The 26,479-nt window shown below is 38.5% G+C and overlaps 1 protein-coding gene across 3 annotated transcripts in view; it reads right to left on the bottom strand.

Moving 5' to 3' along the window:
* Positions 1-3,313: 3,313 nt before the first annotated feature.
* The window catches only part of ZSWIM6 (zinc finger SWIM-type containing 6), a 106,894-nt gene continuing 83,728 nt past the window's right edge, over positions 3,314-26,479 (bottom strand). For all 3 annotated transcript variants that reach the window (XM_068177343.1, XM_068177341.1, XM_068177342.1), the window contains 9 exons: positions 24,762-24,938; positions 24,326-24,472; positions 21,322-21,468; positions 18,871-19,131; positions 14,934-15,069; positions 10,287-10,444; positions 9,597-9,760; positions 7,733-7,814; positions 3,314-5,916 (listed from right to left, as the gene is read on the bottom strand). In XM_068177343.1, the coding sequence (XP_068033444.1) occupies positions 5,054-5,916; positions 7,733-7,814; positions 9,597-9,760; positions 10,287-10,444; positions 14,934-15,069; positions 18,871-19,131; positions 21,322-21,468; positions 24,326-24,472; positions 24,762-24,938 (2,135 nt within the window). In that variant the 3' untranslated portion in view covers positions 3,314-5,053. The remainder of the gene's footprint in view (positions 5,917-7,732; positions 7,815-9,596; positions 9,761-10,286; positions 10,445-14,933; positions 15,070-18,870; positions 19,132-21,321; positions 21,469-24,325; positions 24,473-24,761; positions 24,939-26,479) is intronic.

The following is a 26,479-nucleotide window of genomic DNA, read 5'->3' as shown; positions in this document are numbered from 1 at the left end:
TGCTCAGGGCTCCTCAAGATATTGGCAAGATGGCCCAAGCAAGGCCACCCTTTGTCCCACACCCTGCCTTCTCAGAGGTGACAGAAGGCTTCAGGGACACCATTGGGAAAGAGATGAGTTGCCATCTGCCTGACTGTTGCCTGGGCATTGGAAAAGCCGGGCACTATAGTGTTACAAGTAAACATTATGCTGCTTAATGCAATATAGATTGTCTGGAAATGAAGGCCACAAACCTCAAATGATTTTTCCTGCCCACTAACCAGGCAGAATTTGGCAGTACTTCTCTTGCTACTTTTTTTCTTATAACAGGCTTCTCAAAAGTGTCTGCCAACATTAACCTTGATGTAATTCCAGCAGCTTCACCAGAGGAATATTTAGCTCTGTCCTTAATCACCCTCATCCATTTTTTGACTTTGCAGAATCCTTCTGTGAACAGTGATGTGCCTTTGATGCCTGAGACACCAAACCAAGACCCTGTGGTTAGACAAACAAATCCAAGGTCAGAGTGGTGGAAAGGCAGACAGTGTTGATTTTGCACGTCAGCTGAGGCTGCTCCCTTAGGCCTTACTGAGCTCTCCAGCCCCTGCATCAGCTTGCCCTTCCCATTCACTGCTCCACAGATTCTTCCAACACCATGGACCATGGTTACCAATAGCTCTGTTGCTCATTTTGCATCATCAAACCACAAGTACATCACCTTTCATGTGATTCCAAATACAAAGCTCTTTAAACTACATATGCAAAAGGACAAAAGCTAAAGAGGAAGAAAAAAAATCCCAACAATTAAATGCATTTGTCACTAAACTCAGCAAAAGGTGACTCACTGGGCGGCTTCTTAATTGTGGTACTTCCTAGTCATTATTGCTCTCTACCTAAAAAGCTACAGAAATTAGTCAAGGTTGGCTTTAGAAATAACTTGTGCTTTGTAGTCAATATTTGTTAATAGAAATCTTAGATCCTATGACCTTGGAGTTGTCTGCAAATACAGCAGCTGATGTGATTTTCTTTTTAAGACAGATTCTTTTTCTCAGAGTACACAATTCTCTATTTTTAGTAAAAGCAGGGACACAGACAACACCATAAATGTGGACTGCAAACATTTCAGCTGTCAGGTAGGTGCTACTTGATGCTAACTGCCCAGGGTGTTAGCCGAGGCAAAACTGACCTCCCCATGTGCAGTATGGAGAGTACACTTCTCCACAGGAGACAGATCCCACCAACCTCTTCTCACAAGTAAAGATATATCTGACACTTTGTTGTCTCTCCAATTAAGATTCTTACAAAGCTTTTCATTTTACATTCAGTATAGTCTTGCCTGTTGCAATGCAAGGGCTGGCAAAACATTTTGTGGTTTATGTTCCTTGTTTCCCCACTTATTCTTGCACAAAGTACATACTTCACACAGGGCAAGCATTTAAAACAGTGGAAAAATATTTGCCCCTGAGTACTTTATCTCTACTCAAAACTGCAGAGCAAGAGGATATCTGAGGCTTCTTAATTCAGGTAAAGGTATAAGCTATATTGCTACTTTTCCAAATCATATCCTCCGTTAAAATTAGAACTTTTGTTTTTAAAGCAGAAATGGAAGGTTGTATGATTTTTCAGCAGAAAACCCCCCTCATTTTTACAAAATCACTGAGACGAAGGCATCTAAGTGAAAACAAATTTCTGCAAATTCACTCTTAACTACACCTCAGAAGACAAAATTTCTGTGTAAGCAGCACCCCAGTTTTGCTCCACTTGTAACTTACACCCACTTACATGAAAATCTGAATTGCTAAAAAAAACAAAACCAAAACCAAATCAGAAAGGAAAAGCTTGAACTAATTTGACAGAATACTGAAGAAATATTAAAGAGTAACTTTCAGACTTTTGAAAGCCTTTAGCAAGAGCTCTGAGGCTTTTCTTTTTTTGGTGGAGTCTTCCTGCCTTCACAAACCAAGGGCAGGACATATTGAGACATGTTTACTAGAGAGATTGGCCAAGTCTCTGTTAGTCCTTGAGGGCTTGTAATGTGGTGTGAACTGCACTGCACAGCACCAGTGCAGGCACAGAAAAGATTTTACTCAGTCAAGAAAATAAGCCAAGTAGAATTCCATCAGTTCTGCAAGAAGCAGCGACGTGCTTGTCCAAACCAGGCAACAACTACCTTGACTGCATTTAATTCTAACGCCTGGTCTTCAAAGAGGCTTCAATTTTACAATCTATATAATCCAGAATGATCCTTACTGTGGCATTATTTGTAAAATTAGGAAAAAAAGAAAAAAACTCAACTAAAACAACTACAGAAAAAAGCAACCATGCAAACCCTATTACAAAATGAAGTGATACTTCCTCTTTTCCTTCCTGTGCTACTGCCCATGACAGATAATTCATCTAGGACAAAGTAATGAACCAAAAATGTAATGAGAATTCAATTCTTGGAAGGAATTGAAGTCACAGAATGTCACAGAATGTTAGCACCATTAGGTCAGGACATCTCAGCTGTTAGCAAGACTTGGTAAAAGATTCATATTTTACATGACAAGTTGTGCAAAGATTCAGACCTTTTCCTTCTTAATCTTCAGTGATGCGAGCCTCACTGTCAGAATTCATGTTTACACTGGTATCTCTGTTGGTTGTTTGCTGAATACTAATTCTCTTTTCAGCTGAAGATACTAAAAAAAAAGGAATTGAAAATGATTAGATCAAGTATGACATCAAGTAACATTCCTAAGATGATTAAATAGTGGTAAAGCACAAAGCTCCTCTTCAATTTGCAACCATGTCATATTCCATTATTCTCCAAGGGCTAGAAAAGTCACACAATTCCTATGGAGTAAGGGCTCCAAAAAATAGAAATATCACCTATCAGCTGATGAGCAAAAACTTCACACTGTGTGGAATGAGCTGCATGACTCAAAATACACAGAACACTTTAGAAAAGCCAATCGATAAACAGGACTACTTGTCCTTGAATACATCCACAGCACATCTCACCTCTCATGGCCACCCAAATAATCCAGAGTGGAAACCCACACACAATCCAGAATCCTACCAGGACAGTACATCAAGGCTTACTGTTTGATGTACAGAACACACCTCTTCAGACAAAGGCAGCATTTGGCCCCTTCTCTCCTTACCAGGTCTTCTTCCACCAGCAGCAGTGAACACTATGATTCCTTAGCAGAACTTTTGAGGAACACAACATTTATTTCCTGGACTTGGTGGTTGCATTGCATACCACCACACCGCAGTGAAATCGTTAGATGGGCATTCATGATCTATGAACACAATTCAATTCCAGTAACAGACACCATTAAAGGAGGCAGAATCAACTTTCAAAAAACTAATTTTAATCAAAACAAAAAAATTGTTGATCATTAACAAGTTTATAAAACAGTGATTTAGTTACATAAATAAATTGATATCAGTGTATCAAATCTTAATTACTTTCAACTTCATGAGCATGTTTACATGGGTGATGAAGTACAACCTTTTTACCTATTATAATAAATAAAATGGAGAGCATGAAATAGTTTTTCTAAACAAAAATACCTACAAACATACCTCTAGCATGTTCTCTAATGAAGGGAACAAGAGACACTGGACAACTTTTGCACCAAAACATAAAAACTGCTTTAAAAAGCACAAGGATACAGAACCATCAGCTAAAGTAAAGACACTATACTGTAACCAAAGTTGGTATTTAATAATATAATGAACAGTTTGGTAGTTAGATCTCCAGTTTGGTTATTTTAAAGCATTAAGACAAGGCAAGATAGAAGGCTGCTTTTGTTTGAGTAATTCTAGAGAAAATAAAATATATTAAAAAAACAAACTGAAAAGTAGAACAGTCATACCTACACAACTTTCTGTCCTGCACAAAGTCAAAATACCTATGCAGAATATATATATATATTATATATATATATGTTATTTGTGCACAAAGGTTAGCTTATTATTAGCTCACTGCAAAGGCGTAACGTATTATGTCAATAATTTTGGAAAACATTTTGCGTTTTGTGTCAAAAAGGATATTCTTTAAGTTTTCTAGGCTAGGAGGCACAAACCCCAATTCTGGCATACTGTATTCTTAATGCTAAGGCTTGCTGCTCTGGCTGTGTATTTTTTGTTGTCCCTCTTTACTATAGTGCCTGTTACAAGCATGTGTGTATGTGTGTATACATATATATGTATACACAGGTTGTATAAATATATATATATATAAAATTTTCCCCAATAGGTATCAGTCCAACCATGCAATCCAAAAGGTGGCTCTGCATAGATGCCCAGCATATAGTTCACCACCTGAGCCAACCCTGAAGCAAGGCGCACTTTAGTCCTTCTGATAGGTTTTTTTTGTTTAAAACCAAGCTACTGCAGCTTCAAGTATTTTGCATTACATAGATTTTTTTATAAATTAGTTAATGTTATATTTTTTAATATTCAGACATATACTATAATATATATACAGTACAATAAATGCTCTCATTCTTTTTTTAATTTTTTTGATAAATCCCTGAGAATGTATGTTGACAGTCGCTAAGTTTCCACATGCACAAGCATTGTGTGCCATGCTTCTGGATGAACAGCACTGCAAAGCCACGTGGTCAGCCTTTTAGCTATTAGTATTTCATTTGTTGGTTTGTTTAAATATGCTGAAATGTAAGGATGAGTTACAAAGGAGTAAAGCTGAATCCATTCGAGGTACTTATCACAGGATGGAGGTGTTTTGTTTGGTTTTTAAAGCCATTGCAATATATATTTGTTTTTGAGGCTGTGAACATATACAGAAAGAACAGGAGAGCGATGTGGGCTTTTGCCACTTGACAACATATACTCAGTGTAAACCAAACCTTTTTTAACCTCTCTCTCATACAAAACAGAAAAAAGAAAAGAAAATTAAACACACAAACTTTCACAACATGACAGTTTAGTTTGCAAACTCAATATAACTATACACATATAATACCGGTGTGGCTCTGTTTCTTTAAGTTAAAAAGGATACAAAGGCAGGCTCAAGTAAAAACAAACCACCCCTCCCCCCCAGTCCCCCATTCACGCATTTTCATCAACCAAACCGTTCACGAACCAGCATCATCAGTTTCTTTTTGCCTTTGTAGATTTGTTTTAGGTTGTCAATAAACTGTGTAAACTGGATGTGACCATCATGAGCCATTAGGAAGGTCTCTCTTGCCTTGCTGAGGAACTCTATAAACTCACTATAGTGTCGTGGGCTGATGTGAGTGAGACGTGAATGAGTTGTATTAATGTAGGCTCCGATTGTGGCATCCAAGAGTTGCCGTAAAGGGGCTTTGTCCAGTGACATGAGCTTTCCAGAGTTCCTCCTTCCATGAAGTCCCACCATGCCAGGAGTGGTCAAAGTACACCTTCGCAAAATGTCTGACAGTACTGTTGCACACTTGACACTTTTGACCACCAGAGGTATTATAGCTGCTAGCTCATTTTTCCCAAGGGAGTGGCTGAGCGCACATGCCCACAGAACGTCATTAATGGCAGGGTGTGTGTCCTGATTGTAACTCAGGTTGAGATGTGTCAGGGCCAAAGTGGCAAGCTTGTAGGCCCGCATGGGGTAACCACGGTGCTCCATGTATCGTGCTATGGTAAAAAGCTGCGAGTAGCTCATGCCAGCTGTAGCAGCATCTAGAACGATTTGGTAAGCCGTCTCAAAAGCTATGTGATCCTTTTCACATAGGGTCAGTGCAGAAAGGGCACAGTTTTGAGGATCCTTCATGGCACATTGTAGAGCAAGCGTCCTAGCACTGCCGGCCAGCTTCTCCTGCTGATGGCAGTCCAGATGCAGACGGACAATGGTGCTGTTGGACATCACTGTTGTAGCAACAATACTAGTGGCTTCTGTTGGAGTGAAAAGTGTAAACCAGTTTTGCATTATACTATCCAGTGCATAAACACCTGGGGAGAGAAAGAAATGATTAGCCACAACTGACAGAACCCACCACATAGAGATATTCAGCAGATTATACTTCCCACAAAGTCTAAGAGGTAACCAGTACATCCCAGCAAGAAGGGCTCACAGACAACAAGGCTAGAAAAGAACATTTAAACTAAGACTACTGTACAAACTCTGCAGCAATCACATAAACCCAGAAAATAGCAGAAATAGCCTGCAAGATAAGCTTTAATCTCCTGTTGTGACAGCTGAGCTGTTTTACTTAAGACAATTTGGGTAAAATATTCTGGCTCATATCATCTTACTCAAAAACAGCCCTCATCTTGCACACCAGGGCAACTGCAACCTCTTTTCTCACTGTGAATCTCAAGGCACAGCACATGTGAAAAGTAGGCAAAATGGCTTTCTTAAGAGAACTTAAGAAAGTTCTTTTAAGAACTTATAAAGCACACCTTAAAGCAATCAAATTCATAAGTACATGATCATCAAGATCCTTATTAGAGAAATACAATGAGCAGTATGAACTACTGGATATATTTCTCAGCGCCATTATATTCCCAGTGTGTTTTGCAGGCGGAGGAAACACTGACTGATGGGTTCCATAAATTGAACCTAGAATTAACTGTAGTGCCTTATTGCTAGAGGCAGTTTACAAACATTTGTGAGCCCACCTAAACCACACAAAGAGGTCTATATTTTCTCTGCAGGACTCTAATACTTCCCAAGCACCCCATCACTCATTTGCAGCAAACCAGCATAGCCAGAGAATGCAGTATCTTCATTTAAATAAACAGATTTCTAGTATTACCATATTTACTCTTTACTGTGTTGATTAAGTCTCAAGAGTACTTTGCACAACATTTTGGTTCTTTACAGGACACTTCTATTAGAATATGTAAACCAACTTAAAGTAATTTTAAATCCAGTATTTTATTTCCTGAGATGCAGCTGCACAAAATAATACTCAGGCACTAATATCTGTAAGATAACCCCAGCAAAAATTACCTCAGCAAAAATTACCTCAGCAAAGATATAGAAGCAATAAAACAAGACGACTGCATGAAAATTTGCAGACACAAACCACTTTCTAGCTGAGAGCATACAAAGGCAAGCTCTATTTCCCCATGCTATTGACACCAATATAAGGCCAGCTAAGCATAAAGCAAAAAATAAATTAATCTAGAGAATAAGCAGCAGCAATCTTCCTAAGTCCTGAAACTCAAGAAGCATCTGTGCAATACAATTCAACTCAGAAATACCAAAAAAAACTTTACTGGCAATTAAAATGGCTCCATTATCATAAGTACTTAGATTGTTCCCATTAGCATTGCTGCTGATTTTTGATTTTTTAACAGCTATACAGCTTTTAATGCAGTCATCTTCATTTTCAGACCCTGTATCCTCATTTTGAAGATGGTAAACCTTAACACAGAAGGTTTATGAGATGCCTCATAAACTATGAGAAGACATGCAAGAAATCTATAGCAAAGCCTAAAATGATCCAAACATGCTACCTGAGAGCACTGATCTCCCACTTCTCTGTTAAGTATTTTTGGGTATTAGTATTTGCATCTCTATGCTTCCCATAGGTTATGCACACCTCCACCTTATGGGGGAAAGAAGTCACACTGCATTACTCAACTATTATCTCACTTGCTTTGTGCTTAAAAACACCCACTAATCACTGCCATGATGTGTTCTCACCAAAGGAATTTTAGAGATGAACATGAAGTGGGAGGCATTTGCAGAACTTGGGTGTTGACAAGGAAGATCAAGTCTTGTAAGAGTAGCTGACAAGAGAAACATTTCAGAACATACCTACTTCTGTTGCACATGTTACCAACCACCTCACCATTTCCCGCCGTCGCCAATTCAGTGTTGACAGCGTCATCCGCATCACCTGTTAAAAGAACACAAAGAAAATAAAAATTAAATAGCAAACCAAGGCCATAGACAAACAGATAGCAATTCTGAAGTACTTAAACACACTGGAGTTAAAAATGGCAGCCTCTTGCCCTCTCCACTCCATTTTCTCTTTTTCATCTGACATGTCAAACAATTTGAAAAACACTGTTTGGGTATTTTTTGAACAGTATGCAGACAGTAATTCCACCTGCACATCCTTCAAGGATAGAGGACAAAGACTGTTTTATCTGAGGGTAAGAAAAAACGCTGTCCCATAAAAAAACCTTCTCCCAAACAACAACAACCAACAATCAATTACCAATTATTGAAATTAAATTACGTAACATCTCCTCCCTCTATGCACAAATGTATCAGCTATCATCGTGTGATATTCCAGGGCATATAATTATTGTAAGTAGTCAGATACTAGATACTGAACACAGACAACCAAATTACAATTAAGTTGAGGAGAAAAGAAGGGGGAATCATCTATAGGCCACTAAAGACAGCACTGAGACTGCTTTTTTGCAGGGAAAGCCTTACTGTAAGAAACTACACAGCTGGGAATTGCTGGGAATTACACTGCTATGCACCTTCCTTCTGGAAAACAAATATTTAAGATTCTTAAAACACCTTTAGTAAGTTTGGAACAGAACACAGAACAGTGGGCAAATTCTACAACAGTTCCAGTTTGTTGGGTTTGTGACATAACTTTCACTAGACTGCGCTGAAGACATTCAGATGACACTGTCAGCCACAAGAGAGTATCCATGAATACATGAATACCCAAAATGTGCTGTTTCCATTGAATGATGCTTAGTGAAAGCTTGAATTGACACACAGGTCAATTTTAAGGACTTTTCTCTCTCTCACATAAACATTTAAGGCAAATGAAACAGATTTCCACAGTGACCATGGAAATATGAAAGCCTAAAAAAGCATACAGAACCCTCATCTTTTTGATTAAAGATTTTAGTACCTTTCTTCAGCATAAGAAGAAATTGGGAAAATATCCTTTTCCCAAAAGTCTTTGGAGCTTTCTTTACTGAAGCAAAGTAATAAATGGTTTTCTGATCTTTGCATGGGTTTTTTTTTTTTTTTAAGAATTCCCTAATGGGGGATGAAGATATTTGCTTTTGTTGAAACTCTAAGATTCAAAAGTGTCAGTGTTGGCTGTCTCCTTTTAGCTTGCAAAGTCTCTCGTCAGAGCCTGAAAACTGATCTGCAGTTCTTGTACACCTCAAGCACACTCAGATGCATCTGACTATAACACAGCTTGTGGAGTACAGGATGTTGATGGAAGTGAGAAGGCTGCTGTCAACATGTTCTGCCTTAGCAACCAGTCATTATGGTTGACCTTGGCTTTCAACAAGCATGTACCAGTTCTCCTCTAGGGGAAAGGAAGAGAAAGAAAAGGAAAAAACCCTGAAGACCACACAGAAAATACAGTGCATTTCCAGCAAGCAGAGTAATTTTACTTTCTAGCCAGTCCTACATATAATCCTGAACCCACCACACTGGTCCTCTCTCACCCCTGAACAGAAGAGTGCAGCCAACAAATGCCAGCTCTAACTTCCACTTGAATGGCACAAGGGACTGTGCAGATTCTTGGTCTGTGTTTACCAATACATTAAGCTTTATAGTAGAAAATAGAACTTAAAACCAAGTCCAGATAGAGCCCAAAGACAGTATCCTTGCCTGTGCTTAAAAGCTACGTGCACCAACACTGCATCAAATTTCTTTCTTCTATTATAGTAACAACAAATGAGGGAAATACCTGAAGGCCCAACTCCAGAGAAACTTTCAGAAGAGTTATATCTGGCAAGCTGTCCATGAGTGTTGCTATTTTAAATGCATCCTGGGCAAGTTTGAAGATGTGTGATGAGGAGTGGATATTTTTCTGGATGGATTCTAACACTGTTTCTAGTCTCCGAACATCACCTGCAAGGTGTAAACAGAATCACCAAAATGGAACAAGCTCCCAAAACAACCAGAGATCCATTATAACTGAGCCTGACATTGCTATGCAATAGTATGATGTTTCAGTTACACACACTCTGTTTTTGGAAACCTTCAATAATTAAATTGCATATGAATGAAAGATTTAAGAGACCACAAACTGCTCTGTCTGAAGGTGTTAGTACAGTGCAGGGCCAAAAGTCACTTTGATTTGTGAACTTCAGAACTGACTTGTCCACTTTTGTGTCTCATAGTCAATGTCATGTGTCAGGAGAATAAAAAGGTGTCTCATCAGCCTCATACCAAGCTCATCTAGCTACCAGCTAACTAAATTAACTACTTTGCTAGAAAATTACATGACATATTTAAGCCAGTTCGGTTTGTTATGCCCATTTCAAACTACTGCCAGACTATGACCTGGACTCCTAAGCATGAGTTTTATGATCTGTTTACCCATGCAATATTAAAAGCACACATTTAGTTGAGTACGTAACTGAGAGCAATGTACCTTTGGCTGCTGTCAGCATGGTTGATGCCAGCTCACACTGCTGGGATTCAATATGACTTAGGGTGAACCAACGGGGATACCGGTTTGGAACAACAGATGCAATGTGGTGAGGGCGGGACAGGTCTCCTGAAGGAGCTGTGGATTCCAGTACCAGCAACCTGAAATAAGAAAGAAATCCTCTCTTTAAACCACTACTACATTTGGTTGCTCATGAGCTAAACTAAAGCTGCAAGAATACTTGGTATTGTCTATAAAATATGCTTTTTCAGTTTCAGGAAAAAAAATGGAAAACCACTTCTCTTCTTGGAGAATATCAAAAGTTCATTTGCCAAACTTTCCTATATCAATAGGTATTTTTAACCTACCGGTATTTTATAATGTACCCTAATCAGATGTTAGGGTCCCAAACAGCAGTGATAGAGAAGTTTCCTTTAATATGACCTTCAGACTCCATTTTCTCATCAAGTACTCATCAGTCAACAACAGTCTTACCCAACAAGGAGCATTCATACTTAAAAAATTCAAATTAATGTGTTGTTGACTACTACAATCCAAATGACAGCCCATAGCAAAGATATAACTTTACTGCCCTTGCAATACACTAAATACTGACAGTACATCAGCTACTCTATGAATGTCAGCACAAAAAGTAGGAGTGAACAAAAATAGGTTTTTTTTTTCAATATAGTTAACCATAGTTTCGGCATATGAACAGTTAAAGAAATAGTAGTAAGGCTGTGTGCAGAAGAAAAGCTTTTCCAGTGCTTAGCTTCTTGATGTCTCTTAGTATCTGAGGTCTGTTTCTACCAGCTTTCATATGCATGTGATTTTCTAGAAGGAAGTGATCTGTGAGGATCAAGGAAGTTGCATCTCTTTTGTCCTGCAAAGAGACAAAACTGCAACTACCAAACATTGAAAATCCAATGCATTGTGTTTTTCTGTGATAGACTGTTTCTTATAGAATAAGCCCATTTAAATATAAGTTACAATTTCTTATATTTAAATAAACACCTAAGTTCTGTAAGCAGCTGTGGAGTATGTTGTTTCTTTTTTTTTTTTTGCATTAAGATGGATTTGAGTTCCATCAGTTTTTTTTAGATTCCTGAAGCATATATTAGTAAAATAAAAATACAGTATAATAATATAATTACGAATTCACTGAGAAAGGTAATTCTGAATATATGGAAAGGCATTTAGCAGGCACATAAAAATACAACACACCACCCAAATAACTAGCACACACATGCAAGTGCATGAAAATAGGAAAAAAACCCTTGTATCAAGTCAAATCTATTCCCCAGCAGCACAAAGACATCTCTTCATAAACATATTCTATAGATGATTTTTTCCAAGCATAGAGTGACGTTGCAGAGGTGCATTATAAGATAGCTTCAATGAACAGAAAAGATCCTAACTATTAAATTAAGAAAGGGATTAGTAGGTTATGAGTAAACAGACAAAAAGCATGAAAGAAAGGCTGTTTCGGAGAAATCTTTTGTCACTTTGCATTTCACTGCCAGCTTCTGTGCTCTTTTGCTGCGAAAAGATGTGTTGTTTTGAACTGGTGGCTTTCACACAATTTTGGCAAGGTTAGGGAACACCAGAAAAGCAGAAGTAGATTTAGCACTCTATTTTTTTTTCCTTTGAAACATCAATTATTTAGGTAGGTTTTAGCAAAGCTACCTTGTGAATAAACATCAGCATTAAAGTCTGGTCCCAAAGCCTGGCTGAAATTCAGGCTTAACAAGGGATCAAACCAAACTAAGCCAAACATTCAAGCTCAGATTCCAAGTGAGCAGTCAACGGCAGATCCACATTATCCAAGGCTATGCTCCATATGTTTCAGTGCTGCAAGCAGAAAACTAGAAACAAGTGACCATCAAGGACTGCACAACCCTGTCCTTGCAGACCTGAGATGCATACATGAACGGCTTTCTGGTCTCGGTTTCCATTTATTTCATATTAACTGTTCCATACACTAAAATAAGACTCAAAAAATTAAACAGCAACAGGTATTTTTGAATACAGAGAGGTTAAATACTCCTGAGCTGCCATGGGTAATTGACCCATGCAGACTTGCATGCAGACTGACACTGAACACTTCTATCTGAAGAGCAACTACCTGGAATCTTGCGAAATTAAATTCTTTAACAAATGTGAGTTAAGAAATATGCTTCACTTCTAAAAGCATGAGCAGCGGTAGAGATTTCCATGCAGCACCTTTACTAACTTCCACATGGGCTTTCTGTCCTTGCCACAGCCACTTCCTCTCTCCCATGGAAGACAAGATGCTCAAATTTTCATCTTCTGACCCATTCAACTTCTCAGCCATGAGACATTCAATCTTCATATTTGCTTTATTCTTGTCTCCTCAAGGCAGTATTACATTACTTTTTCATTTGGTTTGTATTGGAAGTCCTTCATTAACTGAATTAACATTCTGGTGTGAATGGAAAGAATAATCATCCTTCTTCAGGAGAATTTAAGAAGTGCAGACAAATGCAGACAGACATGGAATAGAAAGTGTTTAAATCTGCCATCACTACCCTTCAAGACAGCAGTCCACATTTCTGAAGAGTGCCAAATATCAAACTATAAAAAGAAAGATTACTATCTAGGGCTGAACCTTCATCTGTCTTATAAAGTGATGAAAAAACAGCTATGGAGGGAAAACAGCCCTGATTGCACTGACGTCTCCTGTGATTTTACCAGACGGAAACAAAAAGACAATTATTTCTTATGCTGGTCTATTTAAGAAGTAATTTCTTTGGTTAAGATGACAGCTTTATAGCAAATGAGGGCTGGAGCTACCCAAGACTAACTGGAGATTTTATCATTTGGATCTTTCCATGTCTTGCTTGTTTTTCTAGTTGAGAAAGGAAACTTCCAAAAATGTTTTCAGTTTTGACTGGTTTCTGGGCAAATCTTTGCTCAAACGAAACTGCATATTTACTCCATGTTCACTGAGGCAGTCAGGAAAGCTGCTGATGGATGACTGCTCCAGCCTTGGAGGATCATTTCAATAGCTTAGTTTACGGAGGAAAAATCCATACAAACTCTTAGAAAAATCATACCTCTTGAGAAATACTTTAAGGTAGTAACTGAAAGTAAATACAAGACAAGTATGTTTTATGAAAGAATTAACTTTTTTTCTTTAAAAAAAACCAAAACCAAACTAAACACAACCGAACCAACCAAAGAAAAAACAAACAAAATGAAACTAACCAAAAAAACACCATGTACCAAATTTTGTACTATCTTCCTGTTCTGATAAAATCAGTAAATAATGTACTTACCTTGAGATAAAAGAAGACTAGCAAACTTAAGTGGCCCAGGCTTTCTGATCACACATTTTAATGTTCTCAATAGTTCATCAGTAATGGACTTTTATCTTCTCAATCTATTTCCTAAAATGCCAATTGTAACCAGCAAGTATGCATGGTCACTCTTTCACATTTTTTTAGACTCTTCCCATAACATCGATTACTAGACTCTCTTGGAGGCAGAAAAATACCCAACAGGCTAAGCAGACCTTTGGCTTAAAATGACAGCTATATTTTGCTCTTATGCAGGGCCTCCCATTTAGTCCTTCAAACACAGAAATTATTTTCACTCTAGCTTTTTGGAGAGAATAGCTCCAGAATAAACACCTCCTAACCATACACACACAGCCTGTTTGACGAAGCTAAATACTCTTCATGTGGATAGGGCATCCTTCAATCACTCTGCAATCACGCTTGGCGATAATGACCAGGAAAACTCAGCATTTTTTCTTTTTTATAATCTAAGACTTGACTGCTCTTAGTATTCAGCTGTGGCTATTCTTTGCTAACCACCAACTACTAGATTCTTGATGGTGAGCAGACAATTCAGATAGGACCACTTTCTTCCCCGCATTCTATGTGGACAACAGTTTTATCACTGATCATTTAGGTCCTTGAAAACTGATTCAGAAGTATTTCTTAGATATCACTACCAATCTGATCTGTCCTGAGACAGCACACACTGAATACTGCCTGAGAAACATCTTTTTCCTGATTACTGAAGACAAACAGGATGCAAACCAAACATTTTGCTGTCATTGGATGTACTACATTTAGATCCCAACATTCACCCAGAAGACGCTAAGGTGTTATGAAGCACTAAAAATGCACAGGCTCTGACCACACCTCTCAAATCTATTGTTGAGAGTCAATTTATAAAGAAGACGAGTGTAACAAATTGTCCAGCTGAGCAGACTAAGCAGCAAACAATCCTGAGACTTATGGTAAAATAGCTCTTTCCTTATTTCATTACTGATACCATCATGCACACACAACCACATGGGTGGGAGAATCCATATGCTAAAGTGGCTTTATAACACAAAACCTCGTACCCCACGTGTGGGATTCTAGAAGTATCTGAAACAGAAAATCCTGCTTTACAAGTCTAAATAAACACTAATTGGAAACTTATAAATTATTATAATACAGTTACTACAAAGACCATGTACTTTTATAGATGACAGAACCAAAACAGTACCTCCTTGACTCCTTGAATGGAAGAATGCATATTTTAGAAAAAGAGAGTAGGTCTTGATTACCAAACCTTTCCTGCCTTTCCACATCTAGTACTCGTGCTCTTTTTAGACTACTCATGAATACGTACCGCATGGCTCTTAGTGCAGTTTTGTATGCCAATTCAGCATCATGAGGTAGGAGAGAGGTGAAGAGATACTTGGCAAATGTGTGCATTGGAACACTCTCTCGATGGATGACTTCACCTAAGCCACTATATGGTCCACCTGCAGGAAAGAGAAACAGAATGTCAGTTTTTACAAATTGCTAGACCCCAACTTCTGAACCTTTAAAAGCATTCAGTACACCTTTAGCTAGAAGTGGTATTCAAAGACTCCTGCTTCACCTTCACAAAAGCTGAAGCTACATTGCTATTTTCAGTGAAATAGATAACACATCATATATACACAATGTATTACAGTTATATTAAATACCATGTATTATTTAGGAAAACAAGAACACAATGCAAATTGTATAATACTAAGCACACTGCCAGTGCTTATACAAATGAATGAATGATTACCATACTTCATGGGACTCATTCAGCAAGCCTGGTATGCAAAAATAGAAAGTCATAATCCTAGCTTTGTCTCCAAAGAGTTATATTATGGACATCAATACCCATGCATCCTGTCGGTGTGCCACTGCTTCATCACAAATTCACCAGTAAAAAAAGAATGATGACCATAGAAAAATGTGCATATTTAATTGAAATTACATGACTAATCACCACAGCAGCACCTGATCCCTCACATGTCTCACCTGACACTGGCATTCAAATAAACCTTTGGTTTGAATGCAGTCATGACTCAAGTACCAGGTCCTAGCCTTGGGTCACAACAACCCCAGGCAGCTCCACAGGCTGGGAACAGAGTAACTGGAAAGCTGCTCAGGTGAAAAGGACCGCAGGGTGCTGGTGACACGAGTCAGGGTGTACCCAGGTGGCGAAGAAGGCCAATGGCACCCTGACTTGGATCAGCAGGTCCAGGGCAGGGATTGTCCCCCTATACTGGGCACTGCTGAGGCCACACTTCCAGTGCTGTGTCCAGCTCTGGGCCCTCACTGCAAGAAAGACACTGAGGAGCTGGAGTGAGGCCAGAGAAGGGCAATGGAGCTGGGCAAGGGTCTGGAGCACAAGTCCTGAGAAGTAGCTGAGGGAGCTTGGGGTGTTTATCCTGGAGAAAATGAGGCTCAGGGGAAGACCTTATGATTCTCTACCCCTGCCTGAAAAGCCCCAGACAACCAGAGACAGGATGAAAGGAAATGGCTTCAGATTGTGCCAGGCAAGGTTTAGACTGGATATCAGGAAAAACTTCTTAACTGAAAGGATGGTCAGGCATTGGAACAGGCTGCTCAGGGCAGTGGTGGAATCACTATCATTGAAAGTGGTCAAATTAAGTGTGGATTTGTCACTTAGGAACATGGTTTAGTGGTGAAGATAGTGGTGGCTGTTTTAATGGCTGGACTCAATCATACTATTAGTCTCTTCCAACCTGAACAATTCTATGATGATGAACAAAAGGTCAGATCATGCACCAAAGCTGGCTGTTAGTCCAGTATATCCACATAATTTTAGAAATTCCATTTTATTTAGGTGAAAACTATCCCTATTATTGGGGCAATGGATTTTTCTCTCTTAGTAAGGTTCAATTAGATTTCAATTTGATAACAGCAGCATCATGATAGACAACAATAAAGATAAATACAACTATTTACTTGCTGAGTTTCAAATGTTCACAGTGCATAAGAACCCATTTCTACACTTTTTCCTGCACACTTAAGACTGTTATTCCTGTTAATAGGAAAACTATGTCGAACAGTTTCTGACTTCAGTGACAAGAGGTTCAGGCATTAAATACTGCAAGATACAGAATAAGAATTTTGTATTAAATATTACTGGACAATTATTGCACAAATAGCACTCAGCAGTCCCAGAAGCTACTGCTACTTCTACTAAGACTCCAACCGATCACAATTGAAAGGATGGATGCATGGATGGATGGATGGATGGATGGCCAGCTGTGTGAATGCACTTCTGTTTCAGCAAAGTTTTTGACTGCTGCCTTACTAGGCATGAAAATATTCTGAGCTCCATAGGTGGACATTTCTAAATACCAGGGCTGATTGCAAAGGAAATGTCAAAGAAGATTTAATAGGTGACAGTGTGTCTCATAACCATTTAAAATGAAGTTGAAAGCCATTCAAATCTAGCTGGCATTGCTTGAATGAAAGAAGCCATTTCATGTATGTTTGCCAGTTGGTGTTCCAGTCAAAAACTCAGTCAGGACACAATGTACACATGACAAAGCATTTATATGAAAATATATTTTGCCATTAACTTAGCAGTCAAGCAAAAAATCGTAACAGTTCTTGCAAAACAGTCTTATGTTCTACTTTCCCACACACTAAAATGGTAGCTACACACAGCATGCATTAATCTGCATTAACAGCAGAGAAATTAGCTTAATATTGGATTGAATCTTCTTTATTGTATCTACTGAATTTCAACTAAAAACTCACAGTTGGTATGATCGGCACCTTAAATCACTGCACAGCTTTTCCTCCATGTAAACTGGCAGTTTCTGCTTACCGTGGAGCAAACAAACTACTGCAGAAAAGCCAGCTTTCTCATCACACATAATACAAGACAACTGCCGCACACTGCTCACAACACCAATTTTTTAGGCAGTTTTATTAGCAGAGTTCCTGCTATGATCACTTCTTTACTACTCTAAGAAAATATTCAGTGATCAAAGTAGTAAACTGAATTATCAGAGAGTATGTCAGAAAAATCCTGCCTTTTCCTCATAAAGCATCCTTACCAGTAAACAGATGCGGCAAACTGATTTTATAATGCAGAGGAATCCTGCATGCTAATAACTAGATCAAGACAGTAGCTTTTCTTGTCCAAAGGCCATAAAGCATCAGTACAGACACATCATGACGGAAACTTTTCCTGTGTTGCAGCTTCTGTGCAGTTTCAAATCTAGCCAAAATCAGTGACTTAAAGCTGGGAACCCTAAGCAACATCTTGCACCTCTTCCATAAAATACAACGTTTTAAAAGACTAACATGTCACAAAAATAGAGCAAAACCTGACTGATGTGTAACCATCTCTCAACTTAACTAGGGCAGTACCACACTTGCCTTCAAGCCACATGCATGCACTCAAAACCTGGGTGTCCCACCCAGCCTTCAAAAAACCTGGATTATGCCTTTGGCTAATTTTTTCCCCACAAGTTTTTTCTTCCATTCAAAAAGAACAAAAACCAGAAAGACAACCTTGGAATCCATGACATCACTCTCTGAACATGATGCTTAAGTGCTACATGTCAAGTCTTTTTCAAAGTTAAGGCAAAAGTATGCACTTCCATGTACAGAAGTTATTTCAACACTGCCTAATTCCGAAACAAAATTGTGTGTCACAGTCATAACTTAGGCACAAGAACAGACCTGAAGCCACAATATTTGACCAAATACTTTAATTTCCACCTATGACATAAACTTCAAAGGCAAGTAATCTTCTTTATTTTCACAAATAAAATGCTGCATTTCTGCCTCAGCAATTATACGTGAATTTTCTGAGCTCTTCACTTTGGCACAGTGGTCAAAATCTTCATATATTTATAAAGCTCTCAGTATAGTTCCTTTCGCAGGATACAAGAAATACTTGGTATCTGGAATTTTGGTATCTGGGAACTGTTGATAACTGATGTCTGTATTATATAATAATTAGCCTGGAGGGTATAATCAGGTTTTTGAGATTATGACACGCAACAAATGTAAAGAACAAAGTGTATTCAAAATTAAAATAAAAAGTTTATAGGTCAGTATATGCCTTATCTCCGCAGTCACGTGATATCTGAAGTACGGCAATTTTTGTAGGAGATTTGATAAAAACTTTCATGGAGTTCTAAGCAAAAAAGCCATCTGAAGCATGTAAGGCAGTTTCTACAGGAACACTAATTCTGTGTACTTGTGTCAGTGGAGACAGTTTAGAGAAGCAGTTAGCATCTATATTCAGCTACCTTCTAATAGGAAGACTGCTTGTTTTCGAAAAATCTTCACCAGAGTATCATCCAATTCAATTTCTTGTAGCTTAGAAATGATCTGCTCCTCATTTCGACAAACCTTCTCTTGTGCATACAAGCCATCTGGCATTATTCGCTGCTGTCCCAGCCCTATCAATGCTACTTCCACAGCCAGCGTTAAGTAAGATTCCCCTTCTTCTAGGAACTTGTGTGCAGGCAGGTGCTGGTACTCCAGAGATTTGCACTGCCCCAGGTTCTCTGTAAGGAGTGACACAGAAAGGAAAACACATCAGCAAACCATTTTAACCCATAATCTGCCTACAATGCCACATATACAAAAGCTTCCACCATTAGTATTACGATTTCAGAATCATTTAAATTATTAGCTAGTCTCAAAATACAACACTCCAATCTAAAATACATCATCTGATTCCATATAGCAGAAATACACAAAAATAAATTGGTTTTAAATAATCCACTCAAGTAAAAATAAAGGTTTTCATTTTTTAAACCACACAATTTTAAAAAAGGCAGCTCCTCCAGCTTTGTGTTAATGAGGCCAAAATTACAAGATCCATTACAATTTCTTTCCCTACCCATTTCTGTATTTCCTTAAAGCCCTGATGCGCAACAGGAAGGGAGAAGTGCTTTTACACCTATGTAGATGTCAGCTGAAGTTATTAGAATTGTGCAAATACAATAGGCCCGGGAACTCCTCACCTTTAATATATGCTCTGTTTGCTAGCACTCTTTTCAAGCTTTTAATTTGTTACACTTGTGCTTATGACAAAAATGCATATTGTTAACATTAGAAGTCCTATTTTAAGTAACAATTACAAGCAAATCCCACACAGGTCAAGCCATAAACTGTTTTTTAAAGAGTGCTATCAATTCATCTGGCACTTCATAAACACAACATATGACAAAACGCTATTTCAGCTTGTAGCATTTTACAGTCTAATTTAGGAACAAAAAGTTGTAGTTGTCAGAAGTAAGGAGATGGGCAACTGCAAAAATGGAAAGGCGGAATGCACTTGGAACATTGCATGTGTGTGACCAAAAGGAAATTACTTTTCAGCACACAATATTTTTATTTCATGGGGTTGTTTTGTTTTTTAGTAACAGCAGAGAATCTGATTTCCAATTTTTTTAATTAAGAGATTTTCCAGAACTGGTGGGTAAGAGAGTAGAGATTTATTGAAGAAAATCTAATTGAATAAAAGGATTTTTGAGGCAAAACCCCAAGAAGATTGTGGATGCGTATATAAAAGAGCTTCAGGTAAAGTAATTAATCCAGTTTCTGTCCACACTAGTTGTGTTAAGAAGTTACCCCAAAGGTGGAAAGAGACTAAGAGTAAGGAATTAATCAGTTAAAATCCTGGAAAGCAAATACTGAAATTGAAATGGCTGTACATATCCTATCCCTATCCTACATCATGTATTGATATAGCAACAATATTTTCCAACTCCTACCATTTATAGACTATATATGTTACTAATTTCAAGAGTTTTGTCATTGTTTTGGAGTATTATGTACACTGCAGCTAAGAAATCCAATAACATCCAGGGCTGTCTTTAGAAGCGTTGCCAGCAGGTCAGGGTAGGTGATCTTGCCCATTTGCTCAGCATTAGTGAGCCCACATCTGGAGTGGTATGTCCAGCTGTGGGCTCCCCAGCACATGGGCATGCTGTAGGAGATCCAGTGTGGGAACACAACAATAATTAAGGGACTGCAGCATCTCTCATATAATGAGAGTGAGAGAGATGGGATTATTTAGCCTGGAAAAGAGAGGGCTCAGGAGGATCTTACCAAAATGTATAAATATCTGATGGGAGAATGTAAAGAAGACAGAGCCAGACTCTTCTCAGTGGTATCCTGTGACAGGACAAGAGGCAATGGGCACAAACTGAAATACAGGAAATTCCACCTGAGCATAAAAAAACACGTTTTAACTATGAGGGTGGTTGAACACTGGAGGAGGTTGCCCTGGAAGGTTGTATAGTCTTCATACATTAAGTTGTTCAAAACCCAAATGGACACAGACCTGAGCAATGTGCTGCTCTAGGTGACTGCTACAAGCAGACTAAGTGGCCTAGATGATCTCCAGAAGTGCCTTCCAAATTTAGCAACTCTGTGATCCTGTGATTTCCTGCAATTTCTCAGAACGAGGACAGTGCAATGTATGTGGAGAAGACTGCTGCTATGAAGTCATACTGGGTTTTATTTCAACCATGAAATATGGAATTTTCTTCAAGAATGAGTAACTGGTAACTTTTAAGTGCTTTCTTAGTTTATACATTTTCTCCTCGTGCTTTCCTAATGTATGCAAATGTGAGTTCTTATACTATAGAAACAGTGACTTTGAAACTGATTCAAAAAGGCAAGACAGAAAAATACCTCCAGTAAAAGAAGAAATGTACCAGACTGCTGCATTTTCTTGGTCTTACCTGTGAAATCGGAGAATCCATGGAAGCTGTCATCATCCACCCTGCAGGCTTCCATCAGGCTACCAAAAAGGGTGCCAATGGGGTCCAAAGGGTGTCCCACCCAGCCTTCAAGATTCGTTATTGAGGTTACTCCCCTTTGGACAAGTTCTGTGGCAAGAAACACACACAGAGGAAAGAGGGAGGGAAAGAGAGCTCATGTAAGCCCATCAAAACAATTGCACAAATGAAACTGCTGAAAATGCCCTCACTACAGAATTCAAAGCATTTCCAGCAGCTTCTGCATAGAAAGAGAAAATAATATCTTTCAGGGTGAATTTACTGCCCTTGGTGAATACGTAAATAAGAATAAGAAAAGAGAAAGAATAGAAGCCAAAGTTTTTGGGCACTAGCAAAGCATATCATGGGTGAAAAATTTCAATGGCAATGTCTTTTGAAATCTCTTCCTTGATACTGCTAAAACTCTTCTGAAAATGTCTGCTTGAAGAATTACAACAAGGACTTTTTTGGTAAAATATTTACAATAATTTGCTCACTCAAAAAGACACAGTACCCTTTTTACATTTTTAAGTTAACCCAATGGAACAGAAATAAATTAAAATATTCTAAAATATGTTCCAAGTTCATAAATTATGAGCTTATACAGCACCTCTCTCTCTCTCTCTCTCTCTCTCTCTTTCTCTCTCTGCACTAAACTCAGGACGACAGTTACTTAAAAAAAACCCCAACAAATGTTTAAATAAGGTATACAAGAAAAAATTGTCTTTTCATAGGACCAAGTGTATTTTTGGTCATTTTAAGATTTTAGTCCACAAATATCTTCATCAATATTTTTCTGTAGCCCTTACCCATTACATGGTTAGAACACAGAAAAAATGTTAAGTGCAATGAATTGGAGGAAGTGTGATTGTGGTAACAGGTATTAGCTATTCCCCAAATCCACATAATATGGCAACAACTCCCCTTGACACTCCCAGCTTTCTTCCTCTCAGACATACAAACACAAGTAAATGATGAGAGATCAGATGCATTATTGACTACCCTCTAAAAACTGTATACAAGCCATTATGGCTGCTCTGCTTCTCTGCCTGTCACACAGTAACTTGTACCTCCCTTCACTCTCTCTTGTTCACAAAGCATCATATGTAACTATATGCATTAAACTTTTAAGTCCTGCTTTCTCCTATTTAAATGTGTGGGGCTACAAAATTAAACACAGACACACTGTCAAGATGGTAGAGGTTTTTTTTAAGAATCCATTGGTATGTAATATGAAAAAAACCCAAGTAAATCATCGCATTACCTAACAAATAGTAAATACAATAGGTAGAAGTAAGGAATATTACCAAGAAGGATTCATCAGGGTGACTTCTTAGTGATTCACTTTGTTCTGTTTATTCTGTTGTGCCTACTTATGAGCTTCTCTTGTGTCATGCCAACCAAAGGCTTCAATCGCCTTGTCAGACATATCTGACTTAAAGTCACACAAGGGACTCCATGGACATCATATCAGCCACATGAATAAAAGCTAAGCAGAAGCATGGGGTGTTTGCTGAACAAAAAGCCTAGAGCTGGGCTGTAGCTGCAGTTTGCCTCTGGCTATAGAGACCAGCACGTTTTATGGTATTAAAAAGAGTCTTTTAAATATTCCCCATGAAATTAAAAAATAAAAAAGCAGTGAGTGACAACACAGAAACAACAAACTACTTTGTTTCAGGGCAGGATGGATCACATTTCATGCACTTTTTAAAAACTATAATAGAATATTAGATGATAGCTACAGAAACTGCTCACAAGTAAAGGAATTTGTTAATGGAGTTACTGAATGTCTACATGCTGCACTAGCAGCTGGGAATGAAAATGAGCACTATTACAACCAGCATGCTTGCAAAAGATTCCTCACACCTGCCAGTGGTACAAACACACACACTGACACAGGCACCACCCTTCTTAACAAAAAAACATTTAAAAAAACCACTCCATTTTTCTGTGTGAAAAAAATTCAGAGGAACTGCAAAAAATACGTAGGAACTGCAGCTAAATTTTTTTCAGCTAGGTGCATATCTTCTAAATGCTTATTTCTGGGAAAACATCTGAACACACACTTGAAAAATTTACAAATGTGATTTCACATTGGTATTTTTGACTACAATGCATGAGGATACACAGAGTTTAGAATAACAGAGAAGATCTGAAATAAAATTTGAATGAAAGGATTAGTGTAGCAGCTGAGAAAATAATTCCAGTTTTTCCACATACACTCTTCTACTCTACTCTTCACAAAGCCATCCCCTACTTCAACTGCCTCTTCAAACTACAAAGGTTCAGAGCAGAATCATTTTCAGTTGCAAGAATCATGTGCCACAGAAACTGTATCTGAAGGAGAACACCCCTTCAAAAAAAAAACAATGGTAGTGCTCAGTAAAATCCCACAAAATATTTTATTAAAACGGCATTAAAAAAACCCAAACAAAACCAAAAAAAGCTCAGTCAATAAAACAAGGGAAAAAAAACCACAAAAACTCAATCCCTTCTCTATAGAGAAACTAGAATTTTAAGTGTTATAAGAGATTTCCTTGGAACACACTACCAAATTTGATGATTTTTGTAGTTCAGGCTTTGCCTCATTGTACCCTCTAAACTTACACTTCAGAATATAAAGCTCAGCAAAATTATACATCAGAGAAAAAAAAATTAAACACCTGACATGCCAAATGCAAAGTCACCCTGTAAACAGGGTGACTATTTTCATTGTGTAACCAAAACCTCTGATTGGAATAAAGGCCATATCATGCCATATATATTGGAGAAGGCCGGCAAGAGCCCTGCACAGCTCACAACACAGTTTAGAGAAAACCTGTGACATCCAGAATGTGACACCACTATCCAGACTGAAGAGTTGAAAGCCATCTCTTTCACTTCAGTTTCAAAACCAGTTTCCTCATGCGAACTTCCAGGTGTTACTGTCAACTTACATGCCCTTTACCCTCCTCTTCCCCACATTTACCTTTCTTCTGAGCCCGGAACATTTCCAGCTGTTTCTGCTGCTGCCTCCTTAGTGTATTAACAATAGCTATTGCTAGCCTCAGTGCTTCTCGTGGGTATCCATGAGATCGTAATGCATCCACCCTTGCGCAGGCTGTAGGAACATGTTCTAAAACAGAAAAAGTAGCTGAGGAATAGCAGTGCCTCCATAAATGCAATGGCCTGTTTTGCTAGGTTACTCAAAAGCAAAAGTTTGTTTCATTTTTTTCTGTTTTGTTTTTAAAACTATGCAGGAGAGACCTAAAGGACTACTTCTGAGCCAACATTTCAAGGGAGCCTCTGTTCTTTTTGCCAGGCTTTTCATACATCTCCCCACCACCTCCCCCCCGCAAAATAATGCCATAGAAAATGAACAAAGCACCAAGTCACGGAAACATCTTTCCGGTTTAGCCACTTACCATGCCAGAGGGGCCACCCCTGAGAGTCAAAGAGCAAGTTTTCAGTGTCGTCATGGTAACAGTAGTTGGTGTATAGGTCACTGCTGATGATGTGCTGTAAGTGGCTGTCCTGCCAGTGCAGATCGCACGCCTCAATGGCTCGAGTAAACACTGTCCGATGTGGCCTGTTTGATGAATCTGTCATTTTCACAGGTTTAGAAAGCTGCATCAGCTTTTACTCATTCATACATTAATCAGTCATCACAGTATTCCTGTCTTCTGCCTATTCACCAACCCCCAGCCAATGGCAGTCTGCCTTGCCCTCTCTCCACCAAGCAGCTCGCAGATGACATTTCACATCCTAGTATTACCCAACAGCTCAGATGAAGTGTGTGCCATTCATCTTGCATTCAGAGAGAGATCTAGAAAGCAGCACAGCTGATGGCAGACAGGACTCTGCACAAAGAACTCCTAGAGGTGAAGGACTTTCAACAGCAAGTACAAACTAGAAAGTATATGGCACTCAAGCATTCCCAGTGTCTCTCCTTAGATCTTCAATTGTCAGAATAAAGGAGGGATAAACTGCATAAAAGATTTGTAGTTTTTCTTTCTGAGAAGTGACACTAACTTTGAGCACTGGTATAACTTTGTTGGTCATGAACATAAACAAATACTATTAATAGAGTGAGGTCCTGAAGATATGGGGCTGACACAATCCTCACTGGACATCTTCCTATGGCAAAATTTCTCTAGTGACATGGCACTGCATCTATCAATGCTCATAAGCTATGGCAGAGGTATCAACAGCATGTCCAGGATGGTCTGAACATGATGAGCAAGCAAAATACCTCTGGTAAGGGGTCATTTGCTGAAAGAACTTATCTTCCTGGCTAGCTGTGAAATTTAATAACAAATCAAGTTTTTTCCTTCACAGGTGATCTTCCAAGAAAAAAGAAACAACAATAAACCCAATTAAGTGCAGATCTGCCACCGACCAAGAATTTTAATTTTAACTTTATTGCAATTGTATGCAGTATGTATTATTACTTAAAATTACTGAAAACTGCTTATGAGTGTTTTACCTGCAAAAACACCCTGCGCTTTGCCTAGTTATTAGCAGTCACCTTTGTTTGAAGATGACTGTACAAAGCTTCTGTCAGGTTTGACAATCACATTTTAGATTAGAAAGCATGGTATTGAGTACAAAGACGCCTCCTCCAAGACAGCAGCATTGCAGCTGCACGTTCCACACACCTAGTAATGCAGACAGCACATACAGAGCACATCCTACAGACAGATGCTTCAGTTCCTCACATACAAGTTTCATGTGGCTTAAAAAGATCTCTCTTTAAACAGCTACCAAGGCTTTGTAACTGCAAACAAAATAAAAACCTCAATAGCAGAAGGAATACTAGAGTATAGTCAAGCAAAAAACAACGGGCTTTTACACAACACACTTCAAAGACATCCAATTTTCATGCAACAATATTTAGAAGCACCAAGTGAAGAGTTAGAAGACCGAATAACACACAAATACCTGCTCTGAAAGTGTTACAGCCCCAGTACAACAAAAAAACACGTATTTGTTCTTCTGCAAAGATAGCATTAGTACAACTGATTTTCGCTAGTCAGTCCTCAACAAGAAAGTTACTAGTCCCAGGAAAGAGTGATGAATTCTGCAAGGCTAGAGTGTTTAAGAAAGAAGTTATATTTTGCAGTCAGTGCATATGTTTAGGCTC

The sequence above is a fragment of the Anomalospiza imberbis genome, chromosome Z, assembly GCF_031753505.1.
Source record: "Anomalospiza imberbis isolate Cuckoo-Finch-1a 21T00152 chromosome Z, ASM3175350v1, whole genome shotgun sequence".
NCBI classification, from domain to species: Eukaryota; Metazoa; Chordata; class Aves; order Passeriformes; family Viduidae; genus Anomalospiza; species Anomalospiza imberbis.
The sequence above is the reverse complement of the archived record's forward strand: the minus strand, read 5'-3'. Positions and strand labels throughout refer to the sequence as shown.